Source organism: Telopea speciosissima, chromosome 9 (assembly GCF_018873765.1).
Source record: "Telopea speciosissima isolate NSW1024214 ecotype Mountain lineage chromosome 9, Tspe_v1, whole genome shotgun sequence".
Lineage (NCBI taxonomy): Eukaryota > Viridiplantae > Streptophyta > Magnoliopsida > Proteales > Proteaceae > Telopea > Telopea speciosissima.
In genome coordinates, this window is record NC_057924.1 from 53,626,401 (window position 1) to 53,654,147 (window position 27,747).

General features: G+C 38.1%; 1 protein-coding gene across 1 annotated transcript; it reads right to left on the reverse strand.

Moving 5' to 3' along the window:
* Nucleotides 1–21: 21 nt before the first annotated feature.
* LOC122639092 (pentatricopeptide repeat-containing protein At1g30610, chloroplastic-like) lies at nucleotides 22–27,476 on the reverse strand. Its single transcript, XM_043831927.1, has 9 exons — nucleotides 27,001–27,476; nucleotides 18,336–18,527; nucleotides 17,205–17,286; nucleotides 16,561–16,752; nucleotides 16,256–16,369; nucleotides 5,380–5,470; nucleotides 5,133–5,290; nucleotides 1,987–2,418; nucleotides 22–481 (listed from the first exon to the last, which is right to left on the reverse strand). Exons 1-9 carry the CDS (start codon nucleotides 27,474–27,476, stop codon nucleotides 98–100), a joined length of 2,121 nt encoding a protein of 706 aa, XP_043687862.1. The 3' UTR covers nucleotides 22–97.
* Between the last annotated feature and the right edge of the window lie 271 nt (nucleotides 27,477–27,747).

Below are 27,747 nucleotides of genomic sequence, written 5' to 3' on the forward strand. Positions count from 1 at the left end.
AAGACAAAGAGGCTACTAGTGCTGAAATCATGAAACTCGAATATTACTATTCATTCAACAAGGGATAGAATAGAGTACTTCACGAAAACTATTTCGTTTATACAGGTAAAAGTGTTTTAACATTTTGTTTTGTGTTGATGTCATCTGTTACATGGTCCTTGACAAACTCTCGACAAGATATTATTAGACTCTGTAATGTAGGGTGGGGATGCTCACTGCCAGCAATGAGAATGCTTAGCTCATGCATCAATGTAATAACAGTATCCTCCTGAAAGCGATGGGCATTGGCCCTGAATAAATTCAGCCATGTCTTCTTGGAGAAGGCATGCACCTCACTTGTCTGATGACTGATAATGCAGGTGATGGCTGCAGCATAGTTACCTTCCTCCAATTTCATACAAAACCTCTCCTTAATGACAGCTGGAGGTGGAACCTGATCTCCCTGAACCAAGTGCTTCCAGGTCATCTCCACAAATTCTCCCTGGAATTAAAGTGAAGTGAGAGAAACTTTCATTGGTAAGTAAAGTGTAAGTAAAATGAAATGGAAAAAATAAACAAACATGAAACATTTAAATAGGGTGCTCGGTTGGAAGTAAAATTGATGTGACTTCCCCTTCACTCCCTCCTAATCCAAAGGATCCTGAGTGAATCTCCCAAGTAGAAGATGTACGAAAACAAGAGGTAAATCTAGGAGAATCAGACAAAATATATGTTGCCAATGGGATGATCATGATTGAGAGCAAAGCTCACCATATAACGGATCATAACCCAGATGTCTCCAAATCCAAAATTCAACCCACTGGGATAAATAATCATCTCCCCTATGAAAGGTTTTTTTTCCGGATAATTCATATTTCATTTCAACAATCTACTCAATAATTTTTTTTTCTAACAATGCTATGGACTTCACCTTATTTTTAACCCTTTTTCCCCCTTATTTATCCATTAGTGGCTCCCTATGACCTGCATATGCATGCATGTTTACCAGCGGAGTAGCGGTTGCTATGCAACCCTCTCCGCCTTAGTGTTTTAGTCCATTAAGTTGCTTAGTGATTATTTAATTCTGTTAGAACTTGTTTGAAGTGTTTGAAGTTTACTCAAACACTACTTCTGAGTCCTATATAAGGTTGTAATCCACACCCCCAAAAAAAAAAATTTACACAGTGGAATAGAATTTTATTCTGTGAAAAGTATGTGGGCTGTGAGCTCTTTCCCTACACCTCTGTTTTCCTCTCCTCTTTTCTTCTACATTACTGTTCATGTGTACTGTTCTAGTCCCACAACAGTCTCCTATTGATCCCTTCTTCTCTTTCTCGTTTTCTTTCACTCCCCTGTGATACTCTATTCTATCCAGATCTGATCCTTCCTCTGTTGCAGGCATTGCAATATTATGTTGCCTAGTTTCTCTACAACATGTCAGCATTATTACTTACATTCTGCTAATAAGAAATCAACTTCTGATCTGTTTTCTATTACTTTGTTCTCCTTTTATCTCTGTTATTCAGTTTTGAAAACCTGATCAATAGTTCTATTTTCTGCTAGGTTCTAAATCTGTTACTTAAAGCAGATCCGATTTTCTATGTTAATTTCCTCTCATGTTTACTTATCTGAACCTATTTTATCATTATTAAGCTCTACAATTAGCCATCGCATGTAACAGTACATCCTGGTCTGTTTGCATATGCTATTCATATACTTAGGATACCAGACAGCATAAACCTGTAATAAGAGAACTATTCCATCTAAGCTCATGGCCAACGGTCCATCTCCCAACACATGTACCATAGATGATGCTTTAACCGCCTTGCCTGTACCTACATATGAGGAGAATAGAGAAAAGGACATTATCCCACCCTATCCCACCTTAGCCACTCCTAATATTTACTGTATGTGATTGGTGGACCTGCAAAGTCCTTAAATCTCCCACCAAGGTGTCAATTAGATTTCCTACTCGAGTAAATCGGAATAGCAGAATCTTAACGATACCTTTCCAGCCCCAGAAGCCTCCATGATTATCCCAAGGTGACGCTTTGCATTGAAGTGGTACCCATGATGCAGCATTTGCTGATAGACATACTCCAAATCATCCCATTTCTTCTTCACAACGCAGGCATCCAGCATGGTGTTGAATGTGTGGTTATCAGGAATTACCCTACCCCTATAATCACCGTCTGTTTTAATGTGAATGACATTTTCGGACATCTTCTGGAAAAGATCTTTGGCTTCTTCAAACATTCCACTTTCCTGGTAAGCTTTCAGCATAATATTACAAGTCACCAGATTAGGGGAGCAGAATTTTTGCATTTCGTTGAAAATGTACGCTCCATTTTGAACACTTCCAGAATCTAGACAAGCTTGAATGAGTCCAGTGTAAGTGACAACAAGAGGCTTGTTTGCCACCTTACATATTTTGTCAATCTGCGGAAAATAATGATGTCAATCTGTCATCCAATTTCTTAGCAAGTAAACATTAAAATATAAAATAAGAGCACATCTTTCCTCCCAATGTAAAGAATCAATTATAAGGATAGAGACAAAAATTGGGTTCCAATATGCAGAAAGCTTTCCCTAAATATCGCCAATGTCACCCAAAAAAAAAAAAGACCGAGACAATTGCATCCATCTGGTATATAGACGTCCCTCTGTACTTCAGCAAATTTTTACTCGCTAGACTACAACAGAATAACTTGAATGATGACCTAGGATTGGACAAAAATATCCAGTCATTTCCATCCAAAATACTCAAGCTGCAGTGTACAGAACTAGAAAGCAGAATTGACACAACAAAGCACCTCTGAAAGGGAAAGATAAAAAAGATTAAAAGATTGCAATAAATCTGTACTCAATCTCAAATATATCCTAGGATGAACCAAAATAAATAAAATAAAAGAGTGGTAATGATTATTTAAAGCACATATAAAAGAATAAAAGAGTGGTAGTGATCATTTAAAGTACACATAAAAGAATACAAGAGAGGTAAAGTGATCATTTAAAGCACACACAAAAAGAAAAAGAACAGAACATAATTGATACACCGAATGAACAAAGCACCTCCCTTGAAAGTTAAAAGGGGGGGGGGGGGGGGGAAGGGATACTAGTGTTCAATCTAGGAAATCTCCTAGTTTGGACCTCGAAAGGTGGTCAATTCCATCTGCAATGGTCAAGATGTATCCATAAAGGACCAGAAAAGATAAAGTTGAAAAATGCATCACCTTCCTTTTGAGAGGTAGGGGAGGACACTGAAATCTGGGAGAATATGAGAAAGAAGGAAACATTAGGGACTACAAATTCAATGTACTTTCTATTTTATGTCAGAAACCCTTACTCTCTTAGATACTCTCTCAAGACATCAAAGTGGTCACAAGCATGTGGCAGATGAGAAGCAATTGCATAAAACTAGAGAATGGAAAAGTCATCCTTCCAGTAAGCACCAGAGACATGGCATACTAGGGAGGGGATTCGGACATGCAAACTTTGTTTCTTACCAAGCAGACACTTTAGGGCAACAAGTGGGCCAAGATGAACCATAAAGTTTGCTTTACAACACAAGATAGGGCAGCAGATTGTGCAAACACAGAATTGCTTTTGAATCACAATGACAGTAAATGCTGTAACTTGCTCCACATTTTTAGGCCATGTGCTTTTTTATGTCTGCTTTCACTGCCTAGATACCATTCCAGGTTTATTTCTTAAAAAAGGATTGCTAGTCAAACACAAGATTGGGAACCTATGCTTCTTTCTACTATAGTTGTCATGCCATCTAGGCAACCCAAGGAGGCAAGGAGTTGGAGTGGGCCTTGATACAAGGAGACACAAACAAGGCGTCTAAGTGATCAATGCACCTGGATGCCTAGGCGTCGCCTTGACAACTATCCTTTCTAACTTTTCCTCAATGTTGGAAATTTCCATCAAAATGTGTGAAATTTAGCGAAAATATTTTGGTTTTCCAAGGGATCAAAATGAAATATATGTGGATATGAAAAGAATGCAGAAACAAAATGTGCCAAATTGGTAAAATATAGAAATGATACATTCTAGCTAGGAAAATACAGCTTGTCGATCCATTTTGAGGCAAAATAACATTGAAATGTGCAAAATGTACAATATATGCATTATTGCTTGGAAATTTAATGTTGGCAATTTTATAAAAATCTGGTAGAAATTTCTCACTGCTTTCTACTTCTCATACACCCTAAACAAGTGCATGTGAAGATAAATAAAGCCTTGTATTTTCTGCTCAAAATTAATTTTAAATTTGTTGATTAAAAATGAACTAAAAAAAAAACTTGCAAAAATATCTGTTTTCTTCATAAACACGCATGCAATAAACTATTAAAAATATAGAAATAGCATTTTGCAACATATTGGTATTGTATTTTTTTTTTGGTAAGACTGTATTTTCTCATATTAATGTTGAAAAATATATAAGTACACACATTTACATGATATAGTATATAGTGTTATAAAATGGTCCTATTGTTTTAAATACATGTTGTCAATACGCCTCTTATATTTCTGTAGAGTAACTTAAATTGCTAAAAAGACTCAAAATCAATGCAATACACAATGCACATAGGCTTCGAAATCATAGAATCACTTTGAATTATATTTTTTGGGTCTCTGATAATTCATACATGTGTATTTATGCTTAGATAAACATCCTCTAAAGTTTCATTACACTCCAAAGGATGAGACAGGCAGAATATGTTTGAATAGTTAAGAGTTTAGCCTCAGAGAATTGCATGCATGATGTGTACAATGTCAGGTATTCATCCATTGCAACATATTTCATTTCAGTATCTTTCAGCCTACTACTATCATTTGAACATTACATCCTCAGACAATTAGGTGAAATTTGCAATGCTTTCCTTATATCTGATTAAAGATTCTCTACTGTACAAATCTTGTATAAGTTGTTCATCATAACAGAAGGCAAGATTTATAATAATTAAACAATGGCAGGAATGAAGTCTGTTTTATGCACAAACATCAAGAAAGACCAGTAGCAGAATTGCCAACATATCATTTTTGTAAGGGTTTTTACGCTCTACAAATCATTATAGCATGTTTTAGATTAAAGGATGAACAAGCCCATAATCCAACACGCAATAGCCACGTATTATATAACAGACCTGCATGAGTGCTTCTTGGCATCTTCCTGCACTGCAGAGACAACGAGCAAGGTCATAGTAAAGACTAGCAGAACCCACTACCCCTCGCCTTTCCATGTCTTGGACTACCAACACAGCCTCATCCATTTTACCTTCCCTCCAAAGAGTATTTACAAGAACTGCAAACAAGCAAGCAAATATAAGTGCCTTTTACATAATGTTAAGAGAAAATTCACAATCTGATACAGAGGGCATGTTACATAAATACCTTTGTAATTCAAAGCCTTTGGAATACAGGACTTCTCCACTTTCCTGAAAAATTCATGAACCAAGTTGTACTTGCCACATGCAAGCATTACCTGTTTATAATTTAAAAGATCAAGAGCAGTCACAGACCATTATTATTGGAAGTGAAAATGCATCTTTAATGCCCAAAGTCATTAGTGAACATGAGGACAAGGTGCATGGTCAAGAGGAAGAGGACGAGGGCGAGGGCTGGGGCCCATGGCCCCACAAAGCTCTGAAATTTACTTCAGATTATGTGGTATTGTGGTGGAGATGGAATTATGGCACCTGGGGACACCTGGTGCCTCCCAATGTTCACATTTGATGTGTACCTACATCTCCTGAACCTATATATATATATATTCATAGATATCATATTATGCGGTTATATTTTCTCTATTTGTTACTTAATATTCAAGGTTATATACAATAGACAAATTATCTATTAGAGTTTGTAATGTAGTTGATTAAACAATCAACATACATAGAAGAAAGAAGTTAGAAAAATGACACAACCCAGTGCAAGACCCACTTTTGTAGGGGGTCCAAAGCGGGGTGGACTGGAGTCAGTCCCAACCATTGATGTCTTTCCTTTGTTCTTCATAATGTACGCAGCCTTACCCCCGCTTCGAGGAGAGGCTGTTTCCAGAGACTTGAACCTGTGACCACTTGGTCACAATGGAGCAACCTTACCGTTGCACCAAGGTCCACCCTCATCGTTATATAAACAAGGATTATACAAAATATGAAATTCTAACTAAACTGTGAATTTGAAATGTACCGCTGCCAACATTTTGGCCTAACTTTCCCAAAGAAATTTGGATTGACAAGATATCAGTAGTTAAAAAGGTATGAAAATAGCCTTTAAAATGATATCAAAACAATGAACGAGCAAATTAATTCCTATAACCCCTCCCCTCCACCCCCCCCCCCCCCTAAAAAAAAAAAGTCCCAAGTGCAGGATAGCAAAATAAAAAGGTGAAAGTACTAAACTACAAAACAACTGAAATTGACTAGAATAAAATTAATCCCATAAACCAAAAATGACTCTCTATTATTATACATACTCGTGGTAAAGTCTCTAGTGGTTGATAGCGAAGACTTGGGATTGAGTCCCAACTTGCTGAGGAATTGGGATGGAGAGTCTGTAATGGGATGAGGGGTTTCCTCACAGTAAAACCCTCAAAAAAATTATTCCTAGATAAATAAATTAAAACCTAACAAAAGGTCAATACCAAGATAGCTAATTTATCTTCCCTCTCTCTCTCTCTCTCTCTTTCTTTCTTTTTAAATTCTGTTTCCTTATAAAGATAACTGTTGGAATATGTAATCCAGAATACCATGGGGGTATTCTGGTCCTTTTGGGGTAGTTTAATTGTTATTCATTAAGTATAGATTGTTGCTCTTATAGAGTCAGCTAGTTAGGGGTATTTCTGTCCCCTTTGTAATTTTCCCTCTATTATAAATAGAGGGCTTACCCATCAATGAAATTATTCTAGGCATTCTCTAATTCTCTCATTCTCGGTTCTGCTAACATAGTATCAGAACCTCCTAATCTGATCTAGGGTTACAGAACACCCCTCACCACTGTTTCACTTTCTCCCACCTTTCTCTCTCTCTCTCTCTCTCTCTCTCTCTCGGCTTCTCCTTCTTCTGGTTTTTTCATTCTCATCCTTCTAAGAGGGCAGCACTAATGAGGTAATCCAATGATTTAGTTGCTGCCCTCCTCCCAAACTACCTTTTTTATAACCTAAATTCTAATCAATACTGCTGGAACCATACCTGCGATATTGGAGCTTTCCAGAAATTTTTGAAGATCAGATTCCTCTCACTCATGAAGGCTGCTCCTCCATTGTTGGAGCTTCCTATGCAACCATTCCCAGCACCTATCTACCTTCTTCCATCTACTCCCCTCTCCTCTCTTTTCCAGCCTTGATTCACCCAATCGATCTCACCTTTTCAGGGTTTTTCAAAACCCCAACTCCAATCGATTTTAGGGTTCCTCTTTTCAATTGCTGCTGATTTTTTAGGGGTCTCCACTACTATAAGGACCACTCGACCTCAATATTAGCCTCTTTCCAAGTGCTTGAAAACCCCTACCGCAATTGATCCTTATTTTCAGGGTTTTACAAAAACCCTGACACAAATCGATTTTTGGGTTAGGGTTACTTGCTACTGCTGGAGTTTTTTGGAGGTGTTTCTACCATCAAGAGGGACAATTTACTTCATCAATACATGACTTGAAGAAGTTCTATTTCATGTGATAGGTGCTGCCCTATTTTTTTTGGCACTTTTTTGGTGTTTCTCCCTCTTGAAGATCAAGTCTCAATCACAAAAAGAGATTGGTTATTCGTATTGGAGATCCATTCAAGCAGCTGAGGACAACATCTATTCCAAGACATCATCAATCTTTGACAAGTCATCATCAATTTTTTGAAGCCCCCTTCCCTACAATTGATCTCACATTTCAGGGTCTTGTAAAAACCTTGACTATAATCGATCTTAGGGTTAGGGATGTCCTCTCTTGCTGATTTTTTTAAGGGAGTTTTATCAACATCAGAGGAGTATTTGACCCAAATATCAGCTTCATTCTTGGAGTAATTTTTGAAAAATTCAGGTTACATCTATCCAACTATCAACCTATATTTTTTTCTGGTTCCTACGTGGCTGGCTGCATCAATTTCTATTGGATCTACTGAGTTATTGTCTACTACTTGCTGGTTCTATTGAGCTTTAATTCATCCCTTGCTGGTTCAGTTGATTGGCTTCTGTAAGCATGACTGGTTAACATGTTAATGCTGCCTTCATGTGGACTACTATTGCCCTAATCTTGAGACTGTGTCTGCCTAATATTGGAGATCGAAGATTTTTCATCTTATTGAAGAATCGAATCTACTACCTTGGAGATCAGTTTCTATTTGGGATTACAACAGCTGTTCCATGGTTATTGGTTGCAACTACGAATCTATTCAGTTGTGTGAAGCTTTTCTATAGGTTTATATTCAGCTTACTCTAGGAGATTGCTCCAAGCATTATTGTTCTCTACTTCAAATTTGATCCAAGTTTTCTAGCTGCTTATTACATCAATTCTGCCCAGATATCTTCATCAGTTCTATTCAGCATATGGGAGTTTATAGATTGGAGTTTTGCATACTGGTTCTTCCTTGTTTGAAGAGTTGATCAAGCCTTGAAGATTGGAGCCTTTCCTTGCTTCAAATCAGATCTGTTTTCTTATTTAGATCAGATCTGCAAATTGGAGTTTGGTGTTTCTCCCCTACAGGAGTTTCCATCTAAGAAGTTTGTTAGATCGATTGAAGAAGGTTGAAAATTGATATGGTGCATTGTTTTTTTTCTCCATGACTCTTTATCCCACTGCTTCTTCAATTCCCATATCCCATACCATACCTTTGGCATTTACCCATAACCACTTTGGAAGTTTATGGTATACTCTAATTTGCCATTCCTCCTTTTTTCATTACCCATAGCACCTTTGGAAAATTCTGGAACATTATACTTTTGCCATTATCTCTTACATCATCTCCGTTATGTCCACGTGTAATACTACACGTGAGAGGGAGATTATGTACAATACACTTGCAAACATTACAGAAGAAGAACTTGCAGGAATTTTTGTGGCAAAACATAGAAGATCAGTTTTTTTCCACCATCATTTCCATTGGGTGCCTTTAGTTATTGGGTTGAATTTGCCGTAAGGGGGAGATTGAAGTATTGAAGAGTATTGGGATCTTATTTGGTTGTTGCCTGCCTATTTGAGGATTTTCAGTTTGTTTCCCCTGCTTGCTGCCCTAGTTATTTAACTTCAAGATTTTATGTCACTATGACAATCTAAGATTCATCACTGAATAGCTATTGAAGATTGTTGAAAGCTGCCTTTTTTGGAAGAAATCCCAATCCCGGTTTGCTGATAATGTTTTTCCAAGTTTTGAAGATCAATTATTTCAAGTTCTTGAAGTTTTATTTGAGAGCTTCATTCATCTATCAAGCTGGAGTCTATTGCAACTCTGTTTCTTCCCATTTTGTTCAAGTTGGGCATTAGTGCCTTATATACGCCAGCTTGAGGGGGAGTGTTAGAATGTTAGAGTGTTAACATTTGTTATTTTTTTTCTTATTAATTCAAGCTGGAGCTTCTTTTAGTATATGTATAATCCAACTTGAGGGGGAGTATTGGAATATGTAATCCAGAATACTGTGGGGGTATTCTGGTCCTTTTGGGGTAGTTTAATTGTTAATTATTAGGTATAGACTACTGCTCTTATAGAGTTAGCTAGTTAGGGGTATTTTTTGTCCCCTTTGTAATTTTCCCTCTATTATAAATAGAGAGCTTATCTATCAATGAATTTATTCTAGCCATTCTCTAATTCTCGGTTCTGCTAACAATAACCTTGATAAGGGAAGTCCAAAATAGATTCTTCTCAAGTTTCTAGCGACACCCCATGGAGGTTAGTCTAATTCTAAGTTTTGATGCTATGCTTCTAATGAGTCCAAGATGCCAGAGCAAGTGCCATATTCTAGACCCTTTTTTAATTATTTAGTTATATATTTTTATATTTATATATTCTATAGTTTTTTAGATTAAAATTCAGTGTTCCCTGATACTCAAGACAACCAAATAGCTTGAGCACCAAGGCGTGACTCGACGCCTAGATGGCCCATGCAAAACCATGACAAACATGTGGAGTATGATAAAAATGGCACTAAAAATTGCAGGCTTGGTCATACACACATTTGGCTTTACAAACTTGCCACAATACACATCTGAAATAAGAAAATCAATACAACCTAGAAGTAAGTGTTGGATTATTTACATTTGATGTGTGTGTCCATCAAACCCAATTTAATTTGATTAAATTAATTATTACATTTTCATACTCATGCGCTTGTTGTGATTATTTCGATAATGTGCAATTGGCCACTTTTAACGTCACTTGTTCAGGACTATGGACAGATTTGGGCACTCTATTCTAGGGTTGCCACATTGTATATTTCCCTAATAGAGATTAGAATGCTACTTCGAATCGAAAAAATACAAAAACTCGAGCGAAATTCTCGAAATTTCGAGATATTTCCAAAATCTCGCGAGATTTTGAAATTTTCGTCAAACCCCTTTATATAAAAGAGCACATTTCGTCAGTCTCGGTCGAAATTGTTTTTGCTTGATTTTTGCTCATTTCTTCTCCATTCTTCCACTTCCCATTTGAATCCTTGCTGCATCTACGCCGGAACCACTTGATGATGCATGTTGATGATGCAGTTCACATGGCCACTATGGATGACTACACTCGCTTCTTCTCCCAGACTATGACGTGGCATGCATTTGTCCTACAGTCGGAGATACACGTCGGCTCCAGCGGACCATGAGTGGGGTTGAACCTGGACGGCGGAGTAGTTATTATTAGCAAATTTGTAAACATTTGAGATGAATGATGACTACTTGATTTGTAAGGGACAATTGGGGATATTGTGATTTTGAATTTTTGATATCATCTTCTTAAATCTTAACTCTTAAGTTGTTATTTGTTAACTTGTTATTGACTTGATGTATTATGTACTTAATATTATGATTTATGACTTAACTTCTGAGTCATTATGTTTCCAACTTAGTTCCAAGTCAATTTACTTGTTTAATATACAATGTGTATGTGTAAATGTGTAATTAACTAAGTTATACATTAGGATTCGACCGTACGTTGCCAATCAATGGTGCACATCCAAAACACCATTTTGGGTGACTATTTTTGCAATTTGAACATTTAAATGTGTTTATATAGCCTAAAATAGGGTTTCCATGAAGTTTCAGGCCTTAACTTAACCTAAAACCAAATGACTTACCGAAACATACCAGAAAAAATACAATATTTCGACCGAAATATCCGAAATTTCGAATATTTCGGATATTTCGGTCAGCCCGAAATACCTAAACGAAATGAGTTCTCGAACAATGTCTCTTCCTCGCTTGCTCTCTTCATTATTACGGAGGAAGTGCTCAATAGAGGGCTAAGATCTTTATTCGTGAAGCGCCGGGTAGAATACTTTCAGTTGCCTCGGGGGTGTCTAGGAGTGTCACACAACTTGTTTGCGGATGACACGATCATTTTTTCAAAGGGTTTAAAGAACTCCTTGAAACAGATTCTTTGTTTCATTTCCAGATATGAAGCTTGCTCCAGGCAACTTGTCAATAAGGACAAAAGCTGCTTTGTGATGAGTGTAAAAGGCTACTACAATTGCCGAATGATGGAAGCGGTTAGTGGCTTTTATAGACAGAAGCTTCTGATCCTGTATCTTAGGGCTCCTCTATATGCTGGCAGACTCTGGGTTAGCTTTTTTGATGAGTTCCTGGCCAAGTTGCACATGAAGGTGGCCGGTTGGAAGGGGAAGCTGTTGTCCTCGGGTGGGAGACTGGTTTTACTTAAGCACGTGCTTGCCTCAACGCCCATACATATTATTTCTACTCTGGATGTTTCTAAAGCGGGCATTAAAAAATTTAATGGCATTTGTGCGGATTTCTTGTGGGGTCAATCGGATTGGGGCAACCGTTGTCATTGGGTGGGGTGGCCTACGGTGTGTAAACCCATGGCCGAAAGGGGCCTGGGGGTGAGGCGACTTGAGGACATTGGTCTTGCTATTTGGCTGAAAGGGTTGTGGCATTCGATGTCAGGTAATTCTTTATAGTGTTCATTTTTTAAAGCTAAGTCTCTAAAAAATAAACACGTTGCCTTGACTGGTCCAAGACTGTCTGGCTCGGTGTCTTGGAGAAGAGCTTTGTTGCATAAAGAAACTCTCCTTTCAAAGTCGCAATGGCTGATTGGAAAAGGGGATGCCAATTTTTGGCTTAATAATTGGATGGGGTGCTCTGCTTGACCGTGTGGATGGAGCCTTTCATCTCGATCTCTCAATTCGGGTGTGTGATGTTCTTAGCTTGGAGGGTGTTCGGAATCAGGAGGTTTTGCAAAAGATCGATTCTGCCATGGTGCTTGATAATATTCAAAAATGAAAAATTTTCTCGATCAAGTAGGGTTAATAGATTGGTGTGGGCTCCAGCGAGTGACGGCAAGCTCACTGTGAAAGCCTTATGGAACGAAGTTCAGCTTGCTTCGTCGGAAAAACCTTTCGCAAAAATGGCTTTGTAATCGGTTGTTGCCGCCCAAAATTGGTTTTTTTTCTTGGCAGGTGCTTTGCAGCTCAATTCCCACAGATGATGCAATTGCGGCGATGGGTATTCCTCTTGCATCTAAATGCTTATGTTGTGGATCTCCCAACCGTGAGTCTACAACGCACTGTTTGGGGGCGGGTGGAACAGCTAACAAGGTGTGGGATTTCTACTCAAAGCTGTTTGACATCGAACTGGTGCCCACACAGGACATGAGTTGTAGAATTTTGTTCTGGCACGGTCATGCTCATGGAAGGGGTTTCAGTGGTGTGATCACGGGTTCGCTCCCCTCTTTTATTGTTTGGGAGTTGTGGAAAGAGTGAAACAATCGTAATCATGGGGAACAAGCGTGTTGGGCCAGTCATATTGTGGAGGCGATCAGGAGTTGGGTGAAAGAGGTTCCTTTTTTCCAGCATTTTCTAAACATCCAAACCTGGGGGATTTTATGATTCTCCATTTTTTTTGGGGTTGTTCAAAAGCTGGTTGTCTGACGTCCGCCCATTCCCGTGTTCTGGTGCCCTCCTTTCACTGTGGTGAAGCTCAATGTCGATGGGCTTGCAAAGGAAATCCGGGGTGGATGGCGGTGGGGGCATCATCAGAGACAAGGACGGTTGTGTGATTGCTGCATTCGCAAATTACTACGGTGCTCGCACCAACAACATTGCAGAATTGAGAGCGTTGAGGGATGGTATGAGACTTTGCGCGAACTTGGGGTTTGTGGGAGCACATGTTAATTCGGACTCGGAGGTGACTATCAGGTGTGTGTCAAAAAGAAGCTATAGTCTCTGGAAAGGTTGGTATTGGTTCTAGGAAATTATGGAGCTCATCGAGTCCACTGGGCCGAGGATCTCCTTCACCTTTAGAGAGGGGAAAAAGGCAGTAGACTGGCTGGCAAATTTGGCTTGTGAATCGGCATCTGATAAGTTTTTTAGTGGGGAGCTGAATCTCCCTCTGGAGCTTCAGCACATTACCAGAGAGGATGCTCTTGGTTTCCCTGTGTTAAGAAAATAGGCTGTCTTTTACTTGGGGGTGCTTGTAAGGGATGTGAGCTTTTGTTGAGTGTTGAGGGTTTTATTTCTTTTTGGGTTGGGGTAAGGCGGGTATGTCCCCCCCCCCCTTGTTTTATTTCCTATTCTTTGATTGATCTCATAATAAAAGGCGTAGGGGCTGGCCCGGGTCCCAGATAATATTCGGGTTTAAAAAAAAACAATCTGTTCCATTTCTGCCCTCAAAAACAGAAAAACACCAAAAACGATTTTTTGGAAGGTTACCATACAATAGCTAGCTGAGGAGCCATAAGTATCTGATTCAGCAATACCTATGACCCAGATGACGGCACAAGATGTTCCACATATAGTTGGAGCTGCTGTTTCTGATTCAGTAGACATACCCAAAGTAAAGACAGATTTTGATAAGGTTGGGGTGAGTTAATAGTGATGCTACTTATTGTAAGCGGCGGTGGAAGAGGTACAATGCCAGATACATAACAAAAATTAATGGTAACAAGATCTCAATGAACCCATGTGATATCGAAAACAATCTGGGAAGAAGGTTACCTAGAACGCACTAATGACACGTTCCCCCAAAGGATTGCAGCACATGCGAAACAATCGTCGTCTACAAGTTTCCTTTAAGCCCCCACAATTCCCTCGTTCTCTTTTCTCTTGAGGAAGAAGAAGACAATCTCTCTCTGCCTCTCAAACTTGGAACAAAGTGAATAGTAATGTGTGCAACTAAATTATGGGGCAAGGTTTTTCTTAAATAAAAAACCCTAATCTGAAGATTCAAATAGATTGACAAGATCGAACAACATGGTGTGATCCTAAAGTCTGACCATCAAGATATCCTTAATTGCACAAAAGGAAGATCCTACTAATGGTGTAACCTGAAACCTCCTGTGGTAGATATTTTCATTACACTTTACCCCCGCACTACCAACATCCAAAATACACACTCTCAAGTATGGAATGAAATAATCCACCAAAAAAGCAAGGGCATTATACAATAAACCGTGAGTGTCGGGACCAATGATTAATCTAAAATTTTGAAACTCCTTTCAAATAATATTATTAAACTAATATTACCGAGGCCCCGGATTCTGATCAATCATAGTCCGACAACGCACATTATTGGATGTTCACCCATTAGGGTGTGGAAAATGGAACCTATTGAAGATCACCCCTATTCACGCATAATCCCCACACAACGATTGATGGTGTGAATCAGTCTTATTGGTAGACATCAACCATTGGATCACCACGATCGCATGAAATATAAACGCAACAGTAAGTGCCTCTCAGGTATGGGAAAAGAAACTACCGGAAATTTCCCTAGTGAATACAATGGCAGTAAACCAGATCAGAAATTTTGATGGATCAATATTCAACACAATTAACAGGAATTTTGATGGATCAATGTTCAACACAATTAACTATCCACTCCTCTGCAAACCCAAATCTGCTGAGAACTTGCAATAAGAAGTCCCACTCCTCTGCAAATCCCAATCTGCCTAAAGTTCTGGGCAAGGTTTAAAGTATCAGTATTGGGTATCAAATCATATCGTATCGGAGATACATATCGAACGGTGCAAAAAAACGCATGGAAATAAACTTTTGGAACAAAAAACAATATAAACAAGCAATATAGAGTCACTTTATCATGCATAAACAATAAAATGGCTGAAAATCATGAAATTGAGTTCAAATCCTTATAAATGTTCAACTTTGATGCATCTAATAGCTTAGTTTAACCTAAATGCATGGATTTATAGAAAAAAACAGAACTAAAAAGCATGATTTGAGTAAAAAGATCCAGTTTTTTCAAAAAGCATATCTTTTCCTGTGAAATCCCCTTCAATCTTTGATTTCAGCTTCTTGGATGGTGCAAAAGATGATATTTTCCACTCCTTGATTCGTTTTCAAGTGTTGAATGGAAGCCCCAAGTAGGTAAGTATGAAAAATTGAGTTTGGAAGCAAGATTTTAAGGTTTTACAACTGGGTTTAGGGTGTTTTTTCCGCCTTTGGGCTTGCTGTGTCGACTTTAGAGTAAACAGAGGGTTTAAGACTTTAAGTACTTTGTATCGAGCGTATCGATATGTATCAAGCCATATCAGCCGATACATCTTGATACATATCGATACGTATTAATATCCATTTAATGCATTGTTTCGATCGTATTGAGTGTATTGATACATATCGAGTGTATCGTATCGTATCGGCCGATATAATACGATACACTCGATACATTATAATTTTTTTTCATAAAGAGAAGTATTGCGATACAATACAAACCATTAAACACGGTTCGGGCCAAATGGGCCAGTCAAAATGTACCAGATTCCGATTGTCGAAATCTAACAAATCTTGAACTATGAGTAAGATTTCAATTCCAATTTGAGGTACAATTAGAACTTCAAAGCTCTTCTCTAAAAACACAAAATGGTACTGATATTTTGAACTGGATCATAATGATAAACCCAAGCATAATTTCTCACTAAACTTAAATAAACCTATAAGAATCCAAGGATGCTGAAAGAAAGTTCAAGTTTTAAAATAGCTAAGCTAAATTGATAACTCTCATGCTCATCACACCCCACAAAGATTATTCTAACAAATAAAGAAGAGATTGATAGACTATTTTGAAAGCCACATGGAAGAGTAGTGAGAGAGTAGCTTCAGAATTCATTCCATACCTCCATGACAAGGCCATATGTTGTGCTAGAAGGCTTCAGGCCCTCTTGTTTCAACTGTTGTAACACCCAAAATGCTCCCTCCCATTGTTTCTGCCGAACACATCCATTTAATACCTACATGCATAAGAAATACAACTTAAAGATGTTCCTACAAAGTGCAATAAGGAATTTATAGTCCTGGATTTATAGTGACAGTTAAACATGCTAAAATGCAGGGGAATGTAGGATTCCATCTTGACGTTTCAATATCTAGAAGACATCCAAACAAAATGCATGACTACAATGTTATAAAAAGTAAGGCTTACAGCATTGTAGACAACGTCATCAGGTTCCAAACGTGGGTCCCACTTTTGAAGCACCCCTGTTTTGAAATTCTTTTCAGGATGTGACCGCATGCAATCAATCACATCGAAGAGTTCCTTCATGTGACCTGCTTGTCCAAGGGTGATGGCAATACAATGATAAGCTGCAAGGTCAGGATATGAGGAGAATTGGTTCTGGAAAAATCCCAAAAACCAAGTTAGTCCAGGTTTTTCTATGATGTTATTTTCATTTATTAAGGTCATAAGATGAAGATATAACTGTTAACAAACACAGAAGGATATTTCACATGGAGACTTCATGAAATCTGAAACAAGAGCACATCAACTATTTCATATGCTGTAAAATATGTTTGTAGATCATTCAGCTCATGTTGTTAAGCAACATAAAAAGAAGGTGCTTGGAAATTGGAACAAGCCAATGCACAAAATGTTTAATCAAATGGCACATAAATCATGACATAAGGATATATGATAAACTAAGCTTTTCCCAAAGAGTGTTTTTGGAAACATGATAAACTAAGCTTTCCCAAAGAGTGTTTTTGGAAACATGGTAATGAAATTTCAGAAAATGTATTGTCTTTCTTCATAAACTACAAATTACAAGCTAAACGCAATGACTGGTTTACCCGCATTGCATGAAAAACATTGAGTGCCTCCACTGGTCTCTTTGCTTTGCCAAGTACATCAAGTGCTGTGGTGTAAATAAATCTGCAATGCAGATACGGACTTAGATAAAATACCAAGGATGGTCATGTATCAAAATATACAAATAAAAAAAATTCAATTAGAATTTTCTTCGTGATTAACAAATAGTCTGCAAAGAGTTTTATTAAGATCAAGGAAACAAATATAATCTCAAGAGAAGGAATCTACAAAACTAAAAGGGGCTCATAAGCTGGCAATAGGAAGGGGTCTAATAATCCATTAATCCCTAATCCAACAGGTAATGGGCCCACTGACTTCACAATGACAAACTAATGGAGGACCGGAAAGGAGAAAAGAGAATCCAGAAAGAAATCAGAATTGCAGAGGGGGGGGGGGGAAGAGAAGAGTGCACACACACGCAAACTCACTTCAATTCATTGTTCCATTCTGTTCCACATTCCTTCTCAAAATACAGTCTTTTAAAAACTCAAAATAAAAAATAAAAGGCAGAAAATAACTCCCTAACAACTACTTCTACAGAAATAACTGGCCCCTAAATCCTAATAACTACTTCTACAGCAATAACTGCCAAATAACTCTAAAAATAAAAAATAAAGCATAGATAAACTAAATGCAGGGCTGGTAGGGCTTGGGCTTGAGCCTGAGATGGTATCCCTTGGAGTATCTAATTGGGCCTGGGCTAGGGCTAGTAGGAGCAGCCCCCAAATGTCCTGCATCAACTCTCCCTTGCTTTAAAAAAACTCGACCTCGAGTTTGGATAAACCCAGGAAACCAGTCCATGTGATGCTCATCCATGCCGTTCAAAAGCTCCGGTAATTCACGAGAAGAGGAGATGAAATCTTGAAACAGCACGTCCTCTCAAAAAAATAAAAATAAAAAATTCCAGCCACTAGAACATTTACTATCAGAAAAAAGGAGGCGAACAAAACACATATTATGGGTCGGTCAGCTTCATATTAAGTTTCGTTAATATTTATCAGGCTATAAACCAGTCTAAAAAGTGAAAATAATATCACTAGGCTTAAAATCTACCTTCAGAATTTGATTCTATATAGACATGTAATCAACCAATTTTCCCACAAAAGTCTTACCTCATCTTGTGAGACTTGAAACGCTCACGTGATTGGAGCCACTCAATGACTTGCAGCACCCGTCTCCAATTCCCTAATGAGCCCAATATCTGGATAACCCTCAAAATGGAATGATCTGAGAACCTGATTTTTGCACTGCGCATCATCTTAGAGAACAACCATTCAGGTAAATTCATGTCTGTAGCATTCAACCTGTTAAATAAACAATCTTGAAGTGAACTGCTTCTTAGATTAAATCCCAAAATGGATATATCAGTTTGCATTGAAAAACATGAAAATATACCAGTATGCCATAAAAGTACCGTGGTACCAGCAAAGAAGGAATTTACCACATATAGAAAGAAATGAAACAGTGAGTTGAGATATCTGATTCCAAGGATATAAGAAGACCATAGTTGTCAAGGCGTCCAGGAGGCTGCCGCCTTATTGCAGGGCACTGGGTGATGCTTTGGCATCCAGTCGGATTTCTAGATGCCTAGGTGGCTGACGCCTTATTGTAGGGTGCCTTGCATTGGTTTCTGGTTTAATTGGTATCGAACCAGGTTCTGACACTTATTTATGCAAAATATCATTTAAGTAAATGATTTCATTTACTTAAGATATTATTCATAATTAATCAAATACCCCCTAATTGAATCCAATAAAAATAGTTAAAAAAATCAAATTCCAAAAGGATAAAAAGTCAACCCCCCAGTTGAAGAACAAAAACTACTATTTTTGGCGGTAGGTAAAATTTTAAACTTTGCAATGCTGGGGTTTTTCTAAAATCTAAAATTCCATAAATCCTAATATAGTAAAACATTGCTAAAAACCAGAAGTGGGGTAAAATATTCATTTGTTTTGATATTTCAAAAAATATTTTCATTTAGAGCGATTTTGACAGCATTCACGTACACCAAATAAGGTTTGACTGGAACATAACTCCTTCAATATAAATCAGATTTAAGCAATCTTGGATTTGTTGGGAAGCTGGTTTTGTGCTCTACCTAATACAAAATGTCTCATGTAAAAATAAAATCATTTGATCAATCAAATTTCTTATAGAACAAAAACATTTCTCTAAATCAAGAGCAGGTTAATTACTTTGGATAAGATCATATTTTCTAAGAAGTATAAACCAAATGTGAGACTAGGTATGCCTGAAAATGACCAATTCCAAGAACATATAAACGAAATGTATGTTTTGATTGTTTCAAATTTCCTACAGCTTGCTTCTTCAATTCTGTTGTCTTCTATTTCTATGTTGATTTTTTATGACTTGATGTGGCTTAATATTGATTTTTGATGACTCGATGCGACTTAATGTTGATTTTTGATGACTTGATGTGGCTTAATTTTGGTTTTTGATGATATAAGGTACATATTGTAGCATACTAAATAATGTTAGAAATAACACTTGGGCACCTAGGCGGGCACCATGTCGCACAAGTGCTTAGACACCCCTCCACCGCCTTGGGTCGCCTTGCCACCTTGAAAACTATGAAGAAGAGGAGGGTCAGGGTGTGTGAACCATTGTTAGGAGCTAACATGAGATATCTAATATTGATAACATTATAAAGGCATGGATCCCTTGATCTGTGCATACATATATATTATAGTTCTTAGCACAAGACCTAGAAGGATTCAATTACATTGATGATATTTAAGGAACAGTAGCACCAACAGATATAGAGGTTTTCTCTAGGATTTTGCACTTGATAAGATAATGAAATTTGATCACTCAAAAGGGAACTGATGAGGACATCACTCAGGGATTTAGGACATATCGGAGGAGACACAAACGTACACAGCCACAGATTACTTCATTGTGGCTAGATGTCCCTTATTAACTTGTGTGGATGCATATATATGTTTACTTATGTATAGTTTGTTTTATTTTGTTGTGTTTTATTTTATTTGGTGTCAAAAATGTTATGCACTAATGTTGTGAAGCTAAGTGGGGTAGTTTCTAGGAAGCATTGCTGAAGTTGTTACTAGCGAGTAGTTATTGCTGGAAAAGTAATTATTAGGCAGTATCTCTTTTTATCTTTATTTTTTTAAAAACTGTATTTTGGGATGGAAGACAATGAAACATGTTGGAACTTGTGAGATTTTAAGGCGACCAATCTCGAACCAGTAAAATAAACCAGCGGGAGATCAGTTGCAACAAGGATAGAATGTATAGGGATAAACCCATAAAAAAATGTATAGGGACAAACAATAAACAGAAAAACATAATTTATTTCATAACAGAAAACAATTAGTTCCTTCTTTTGTTATTATATAGGAAAGCAAATAAAAGGATATGACTTGAGCATCCCACCAACCATGCAAAGTATCTCACCTTGCAAACTGAACGCCTCAGTCCATTCTTTCATCTCTTTCTTTTCTTCATTGTTGTTGTTTTCTTCTTAAAGGAAATACATGTATTCATAGGCTAACCCAACATTAACAATACTAACACACTAACCAAACATGTATCTAACTTCCACCAAACACTCAATAAAAATAACATACACACAACTACCAAACTTACAATAAATAGCACTCCAGTTATGCACCAAACCCCACACATGGACTAAGCTTGGGCCTAGGCCTTTCCCATGAAAACTTGGATGGTTCTAATCCACATCAATAGACCTGGCATGAGTGATTCCCTGCAAACCTTGGAGTGAATCCAAGTTGGTGTGAAGCCAAGCCCCCTTTCTCTTCCCTAATTCTTCTCTCATAGGCTACCACCCTCTCCCTCTCCCCAAATCCTTTTCTCCTAGTCCCAATTTTCCAACTTTTGGCTTAAATCATAGCATCAAACACTAAGGAAATTCATCAATTAACAGCAAGGAAGCACTGAGGACACATTATTTGAAGTTTGGTAGTGTCTTAGCACTTGATCACAATACTCCAACTCGCAGGATAGCAAAGGAAGGTACTGACCTATCATATATCCTTTATTAAATTTCCATGAATCCAAGAATGAATTTTCTGCACTTGTATTTGAAAATTTTCATCATTTAAGGATGTTATTAGATCTGATTTTCTGCACATGAATTTTGAGTTAGTAAACCAGCCCAAACCCAAAGTCACTTAATCCTTAGACTTGTATTAGATTTCCCAAACCTGTCCTGAACCAAATTTGGTACCAAAGCACGGTTCCAGCCCTTTGTGTCCTAAACTTTCCCATTTGATGTATCAACCCATAGTGGAACACAGTACAATTGCACTCCCAAATTGGAACAATGAATTTAAATATTTTGGCTGAACAGTTGAGTCGCACAAATATCAGAAAACCAGTTTGAGACCCAAGACATGCATGTGAGAGCTCTTGAGGTTACAAGGCAGCCCAGGGAACATGTTCCTAACTTCCTAGGGATAGGGAAGATGACATTCAGGAAGTGGATGCTGAAAGACGGGATGGAACTCAGAGGAGTGAAGTACCTAATGACCAGCAATGTCAATTTGCGCGTAGAGAGCCCTATAGACGACATAGGTTTCCCTACCCACCAAGAGGTCCACGCCATCTTTATGATGAGAACGAAGATGGATGGGAAGTGCCGGATAGGACAGCTAACATGCAATGGCTAGATAGGGCTGGTGACATAACATAAAAAGTGAAGATTGAAACTCCCACATACGATGGAAGACTTGATCCAAAAGGCTTCTTGGATTGTCTTGCAGACATGTACCACTTTTTTGAGTGGTATGATATGTCAAACGCTCGCCGCATAAGATTTGCCAAAATGAAACTTATTTGGTAAGCCAAGCTGTATTGGATATGGAGTGTCACATAAAGGCCTGTAAACAGATCAGATTCGGCTCGGATCCATATATTCCCTGGCCGAATACAGATAACTCTAACCGGATTCAGATGCAGATCAACTTCGGATTTTCGACCATCCGTTTACATCTCTGTCTTGTGTGCACCCGGACCTTCCTCCTCCTAGCGGATACAATTCACTGTCAGTTCATATCTCTTAGATCATGATTCTCTTTTCCTCATATTCTAGTACCTGTTGAATCTTCAAAAACCCCTCAAGATCATTATTTACTTAATTTTTTATTATTAAGTATCCGGAATTTTTCTGGACGGATTTTATCGGAGTATTCAGATTTTTTTTCAGGTATCTCTAAACGAATACGGATGTCCCTAAACAAATACGGATGCGGATCGAATTCGGATTTTCGGTTATCCATTTACAGCCCTACTCACATTCAAAGGTTGTGATATGAACCCATAGAATATTGGGCAGCAATGAAAGCAAAGTTGAAAGAAATATACATCCCAATATCATATAGAGATCGAATTTTGGACTAGATGATTACTCTTCAGCAGGGCAGAATGTCTGTTGTTGAGTATAAGAGTAAGTTTGATGAGTTAATGGTCAGTTGTGATGTGAATGAAGAACACAAAGTGACTCTTTCTAAATTTCATATTGGTCTAAGCCTGAGAGAAAGGAAATGATTCCACACATAGTGGATTTAGTTGAACAGGCCTTCCAATTGGAATTGGAATTAGAACAGTACGTTAGGCAACCATTCACAAGGAAATGCGGATCTCAATCAGCAGAGTTTTTTTTTTCAAAAAAATTCTCTGATGGTGGATGGGTATATAAATATGTCCCCGTTGCATCTAGAGGAAACAGTTCTTTCCAGTTCACAACTAAAGATTCAAAAGGGGAAGGATCTGCTATGGAGGGTTCTAAAGGCAGCAAAGTTATGTGTTATCTGTACAATGGCACTGGGCATTATGCCTATCAATGCCCAACCCCCAACCTGTAACCTTGAAAGTGAGGAAGAGTCGGAACATGTTAAGAATGAGTGTGTACACGAGCCTGAAGAATGGGCTATTGATGAAGAAGCCCAAGACCTTGGGAGAAGTGACACCCCACTGAATATTGTGAGATGAATGTTTATGAAACCAAAGTCTGAGGATGACTAACGAAGAACCAATATCTTCCATACTTACACTAAGTGTGGAGATAAGAATTGTAAGATTATTATAGACAGCGGCAGTTGTATGAAATGTGGTTTCTCAGGCCACCATTTCACGATTGGGCCTAAAGCCGGAGCCACATCCACAACAATACAAAGTTGCTTGGGTAGATCAGACTACCATTCCAGTTAGTCAGCATTGTTTAAAAGTTCCATTACAATTTAACTGCATCACACAGTCTCCTCATAAGCTTCATTTGTAGCTAAAGAATTTGTTCCATCCTCAATCAATCATAAGAAAGAAGTTAACAGGGGTTCTTCATCGTGATATGGGGGATTCTCCACAAACCACTAGATTTTTTATAGCACAATTCCAAGCATAATCTAATGCAGTTTGAAAATCCAGATTATGGATCTCACATGCAAGCAGGCTCAATGATCAAACTGTAATCAAATCTAAGATAATGGAAACAATTGTGTTGTTAAGGGAAGAAAGCAGATCGACAAAAGGGGAGGGAAAAGAGATGAGATCAATATTCTTGGGAGGAAGAAGAGAACAAAAGAGATGAGAAGAAATCAGGTTTGGGATACCAATCCCATATGCACTTCTCAACAGCACCAAAATTCCTAAAAAAACTCATATTCTATACTCAAACCATTTATAATTGATAGGGACTGTATACAACAACAACATTGCCTTATCCCAACCAAATGGGGTCGCCAGGTCAGCCACATGGATCCTTGCTCTCCAATCAATTCTATTCGAAGTCATACGTGGTACAAGGCCTAAGCTATGTATGTCTTTCCTCACCACTTCTCCTATGGTTAATTTAGGCATGCCCCTTGCTCTTTTAGTACCTTCAATCTGAATCAAATCACTCCTCTCATGCATCGAGCATCCCAAGGACTTCATCGAACATGGTCATGCCACCTCAAACGACTCTCACATAGCTTATCATGAATCGAAGCTACTCCCAACTCAGCTCTAATATGGCCATTCCTTACTTTATCCTTCCTAATCTTGCCACTCACCCATCTCACCATCCTCATCGCCGTTACACTTAGTTTATATATATGATACTTTTTAACTGCCCAACATTCCGCACCATACATCAAGGCATGCCCCTTGCTCTTTTAGTACCTTCAATCTGAATCAAATCACTCCTCTGTACTGGAGCATCCCAAGGCCTTCGCTGAACATGGTCATGCCACCTCAAACGACTCTCACATAGCTTATCATGAATCGAAGCTACTCCTAACTCAGCTCTAATATAGCCATTCCTTACTTTATCCTTCCTAGTCTTGCCACACACCCATCTCACCATCCTCATCGCCGTTACACTTAGTTTATATATATGATACTTTTTAACTGCCCAACATTCCGCACCATACATCAAGCCGATCGTATGACAGTCCCATAAGATTTCTCTATAAGTTTAGACAGATACGCCGATCACACAGCACTCCGGACGCACCTCTCCACTTCATCCATCCTATTTTAATCCTTTGGGCAACATAATCCTCTATATCACCTTCTTTATTTACTACTGAGAATAGATATCTAAAATAATCACTTTGTGGAATCTCCTTCTCATCAATATTCACCACCTCATTAACTGTCCTAGTGCAGCAAAAGTTCCACACCATATATTCTGTCTTTGTTCTACTTATTTTAAGACCTTTTGATTCCAAGATTGATCTCCATACCTCCAACTTGGCGTTAATCATTGCTTTTGTCTCATCCACCAAAACAATATCATCCGCAAAAAAGCATACACCGAGGAACTTCATCTTGTATGCCTCTGGTTAAGTCATCTATGACAAGCGCAAACAAATAAGGTCTTAAGGTTGATCATTGATGTAACTCCATTGTAATTGGGAGTTCACTACCTAGACCCCCACCCCCAAATCGTACGCTAGTCACCGCACACTCATAAATATCTTTAATTAGTCCACATATTTACATGACAACCTTCTCTTCTCTAGTATATGCCAGATTAACTCTCTAGGGACTCTGTCGTAAGCTTTTTCTGGTCCATAAAGACCATATGGAGATCCTTCTTGCTCTCTCTGTATCTTTCCATGGAGAGTTTATAACATATATAAAGACCTAAAATTTCTAAATTGACTCAAAAAAAAGTACTCTTAATCACTCGAATACACTCACTATAGTAAATAAACTCAAAACAGAACTCTGTCTAGCTATTAAGTAAGTATCTTAATCTAACTCAAGCACACAACTTAAACCACTCCTGTGTACTAACTTTATCCCCACTTTATGGGCTTATGAATTAAACCCATTACAATGAAACCAAGAAAATAAAAGGCCCAACCTATAATATAACTACCCAAAGGTCAATTTCAGCCCATTGGACTGAAATCTACTAGCTATTAAGTATCTTAATCTAACTCAAACACTCAACTTAACCACACCCGTTTACTAACATTATCCCCCACTTTATGGGCTTATAAATTATGCCTAATCATATTGCATCATAACCAAACTAAGTTATGACAATAAGAACCATGATATCAAGATTTTTTTGCTAATCTTCACCTACAGAAGAGAAAAAAAACTAGACCTAGCATCTTTTGAACACCATTCTGAAACAAGACTACATAGATCACTTTCAACTCTTGATTTCTAGAAGCGACATCGATATCAAATGGTCAAAGTTCCAGGGAGAGCTTACGGAATGTTTGATACCTTTGAACTCTGTTCAAACTGATAGATATGGGTCAATATCAAGGATATTGTCTATTACCAAGTGAATAAACTCTTTTTAATTCCCAAGGCTCTAATTGTTTCACTCCTTTAATATTCTCCAATTGAACATACAATCAAACATCCAAACAATTTATGCCAGTCCAAACACAGCAAGCACTCATCAATGATCCCGAATGAATCCTTAAGGTTGCCCAATGAACTCTAGAAAGTTATAATTCTTTTCTATATAAAAGAGCACTATTCCTTCCCTGGTTTAACTGATCAACAGTGAGAATCTTCTCTGTCAGGGGATGTAGTATTCTAGAAGATCTATGCCAAATGAGAAGTCGTATCTGATTCAACCAGGGTAAAAGTAGCCAACTATGTGCTTCTTGTTTTCCACTTCAATAAATGTTAACCTGAAGATTACCAAGATTGCAAGGGGGTATATTCTTACTCAATGATCTATATCTAATCCAAGGCTGATCCAGAAAGAGGAAAAATTAAGACAAAGAGATAGACATAACCATCCAGTATTTCAACAGCTAGACTATACTCAGATATTTCAAAATCTAGAATACAGATGAGTAAATCAAGAGAGAGACATTAGAATTGCAGAAAATCCAATAATAGGGGAGCACTGAATGCTTTTGTATGCACAGACCATATATGACGCCATTGTTTAAATCCAGCTAAATTTGTTTTCTTTTTGCGCTTTAGTGATTGTGGTTCACTTCAAGGGTTTCTATGTTTATTTCTTATCATATTCTCTCTTAACAAGGTACTTATTCATATAAAAATAACATTTTGTTTCCCCTTGATAGGTAAGAGTATCAGTGGATAGTTGTTGGATTGTTATAGATGGAGTTGGGATTCAATCCCAGGTACAAGTCTCACAGACTTCAGAACAGGGATAATCAACAATTACTTAATGGTGATAGAGGAGGAACACCCCCTGCCCCAAAAAAGAAAAGAATAAGGGTTGGGTTGGATTTGGGGGAAGGTAGAAGACATTTAACATCTTATGCTGAAAAGGTATATCTTGCTTACCACTTCGCTAGCTTCTGGATTCTCTCCTCCATTTCCATCCGCAATACTCGTGGCCTGCCCTTGACATCAGTGAAAACCTCAAAAGACTTGAAGGCAGCTCTTTCAAGCTCCAAATCATTATCGTCAACTATATGAGACGAAGACTTACTTCCACTTGTCACCTTAAAATTTTTCCTTGAAAATTTATATCCAGTGTCCCCAGCTCGAATTTGGTACCTTTCCGGGCTTTGATGTGTTATGGTGCTTCCAGGACCGAGTGTTTCGGTTTCAAAGGCATTGCCATTCAAATTAAATGGCAGTTGGTTTGCAGTAGGCCTCATCTCTTCCAGTGTAATGTTAGCAGGCTCAGAGTGCTCCAACTTACTTTGAACCTTACTTCTAGAGAATAACTCCTCACTCACAACCTCATTGCGTACATTCTCAGAGTTACTCTTACTATTTTGGTTCAGCTGTTTCTTTTGGCACTTATGATTCATGAACTTAATCCTATAAATAGCCAAGCATTGTACAGGGTACAAAGGGGATTTGGACTTCTCATTTTCTCTCCTTTGAGATTTATCTGTTGCAACAGTCCGACTTAAGCATCGGAGTGATTCGTCACTCAGGCCGGCCCTCCATTTCTTAGCTCGTTCTTACGTGCAGTGTCCTGGTCGCTATAGGAGAGCTCAGATTAGATCTTGCCACAACATTTCGATTTTGTTCTACTTATCTTAAAACCTTTTGATTCCAAGGTTTATCTTCATAATT

Bases quoted from the DNA above. Each gene is read 5' to 3' on its own strand.
- LOC122639092 (XM_043831927.1), bottom strand. From the start codon at position 27,476: ATGAATCATAAGTGCCAAAAGAAACAGCTGAACCAAAATAGTAAGAGT. The intron at 17,287-18,335 runs GTAAGACTTTTG...TCTGCATTGCAG, and splicing joins TTCAAGTCTCACAAGATGAG to ATTTATTTACACCACAGCAC. The intron at 16,753-17,204 runs GTAAACCAGTCA...GGATTTTTCCAG, and splicing joins ATGTTTTTCATGCAATGCGG to AACCAATTCTCCTCATATCC.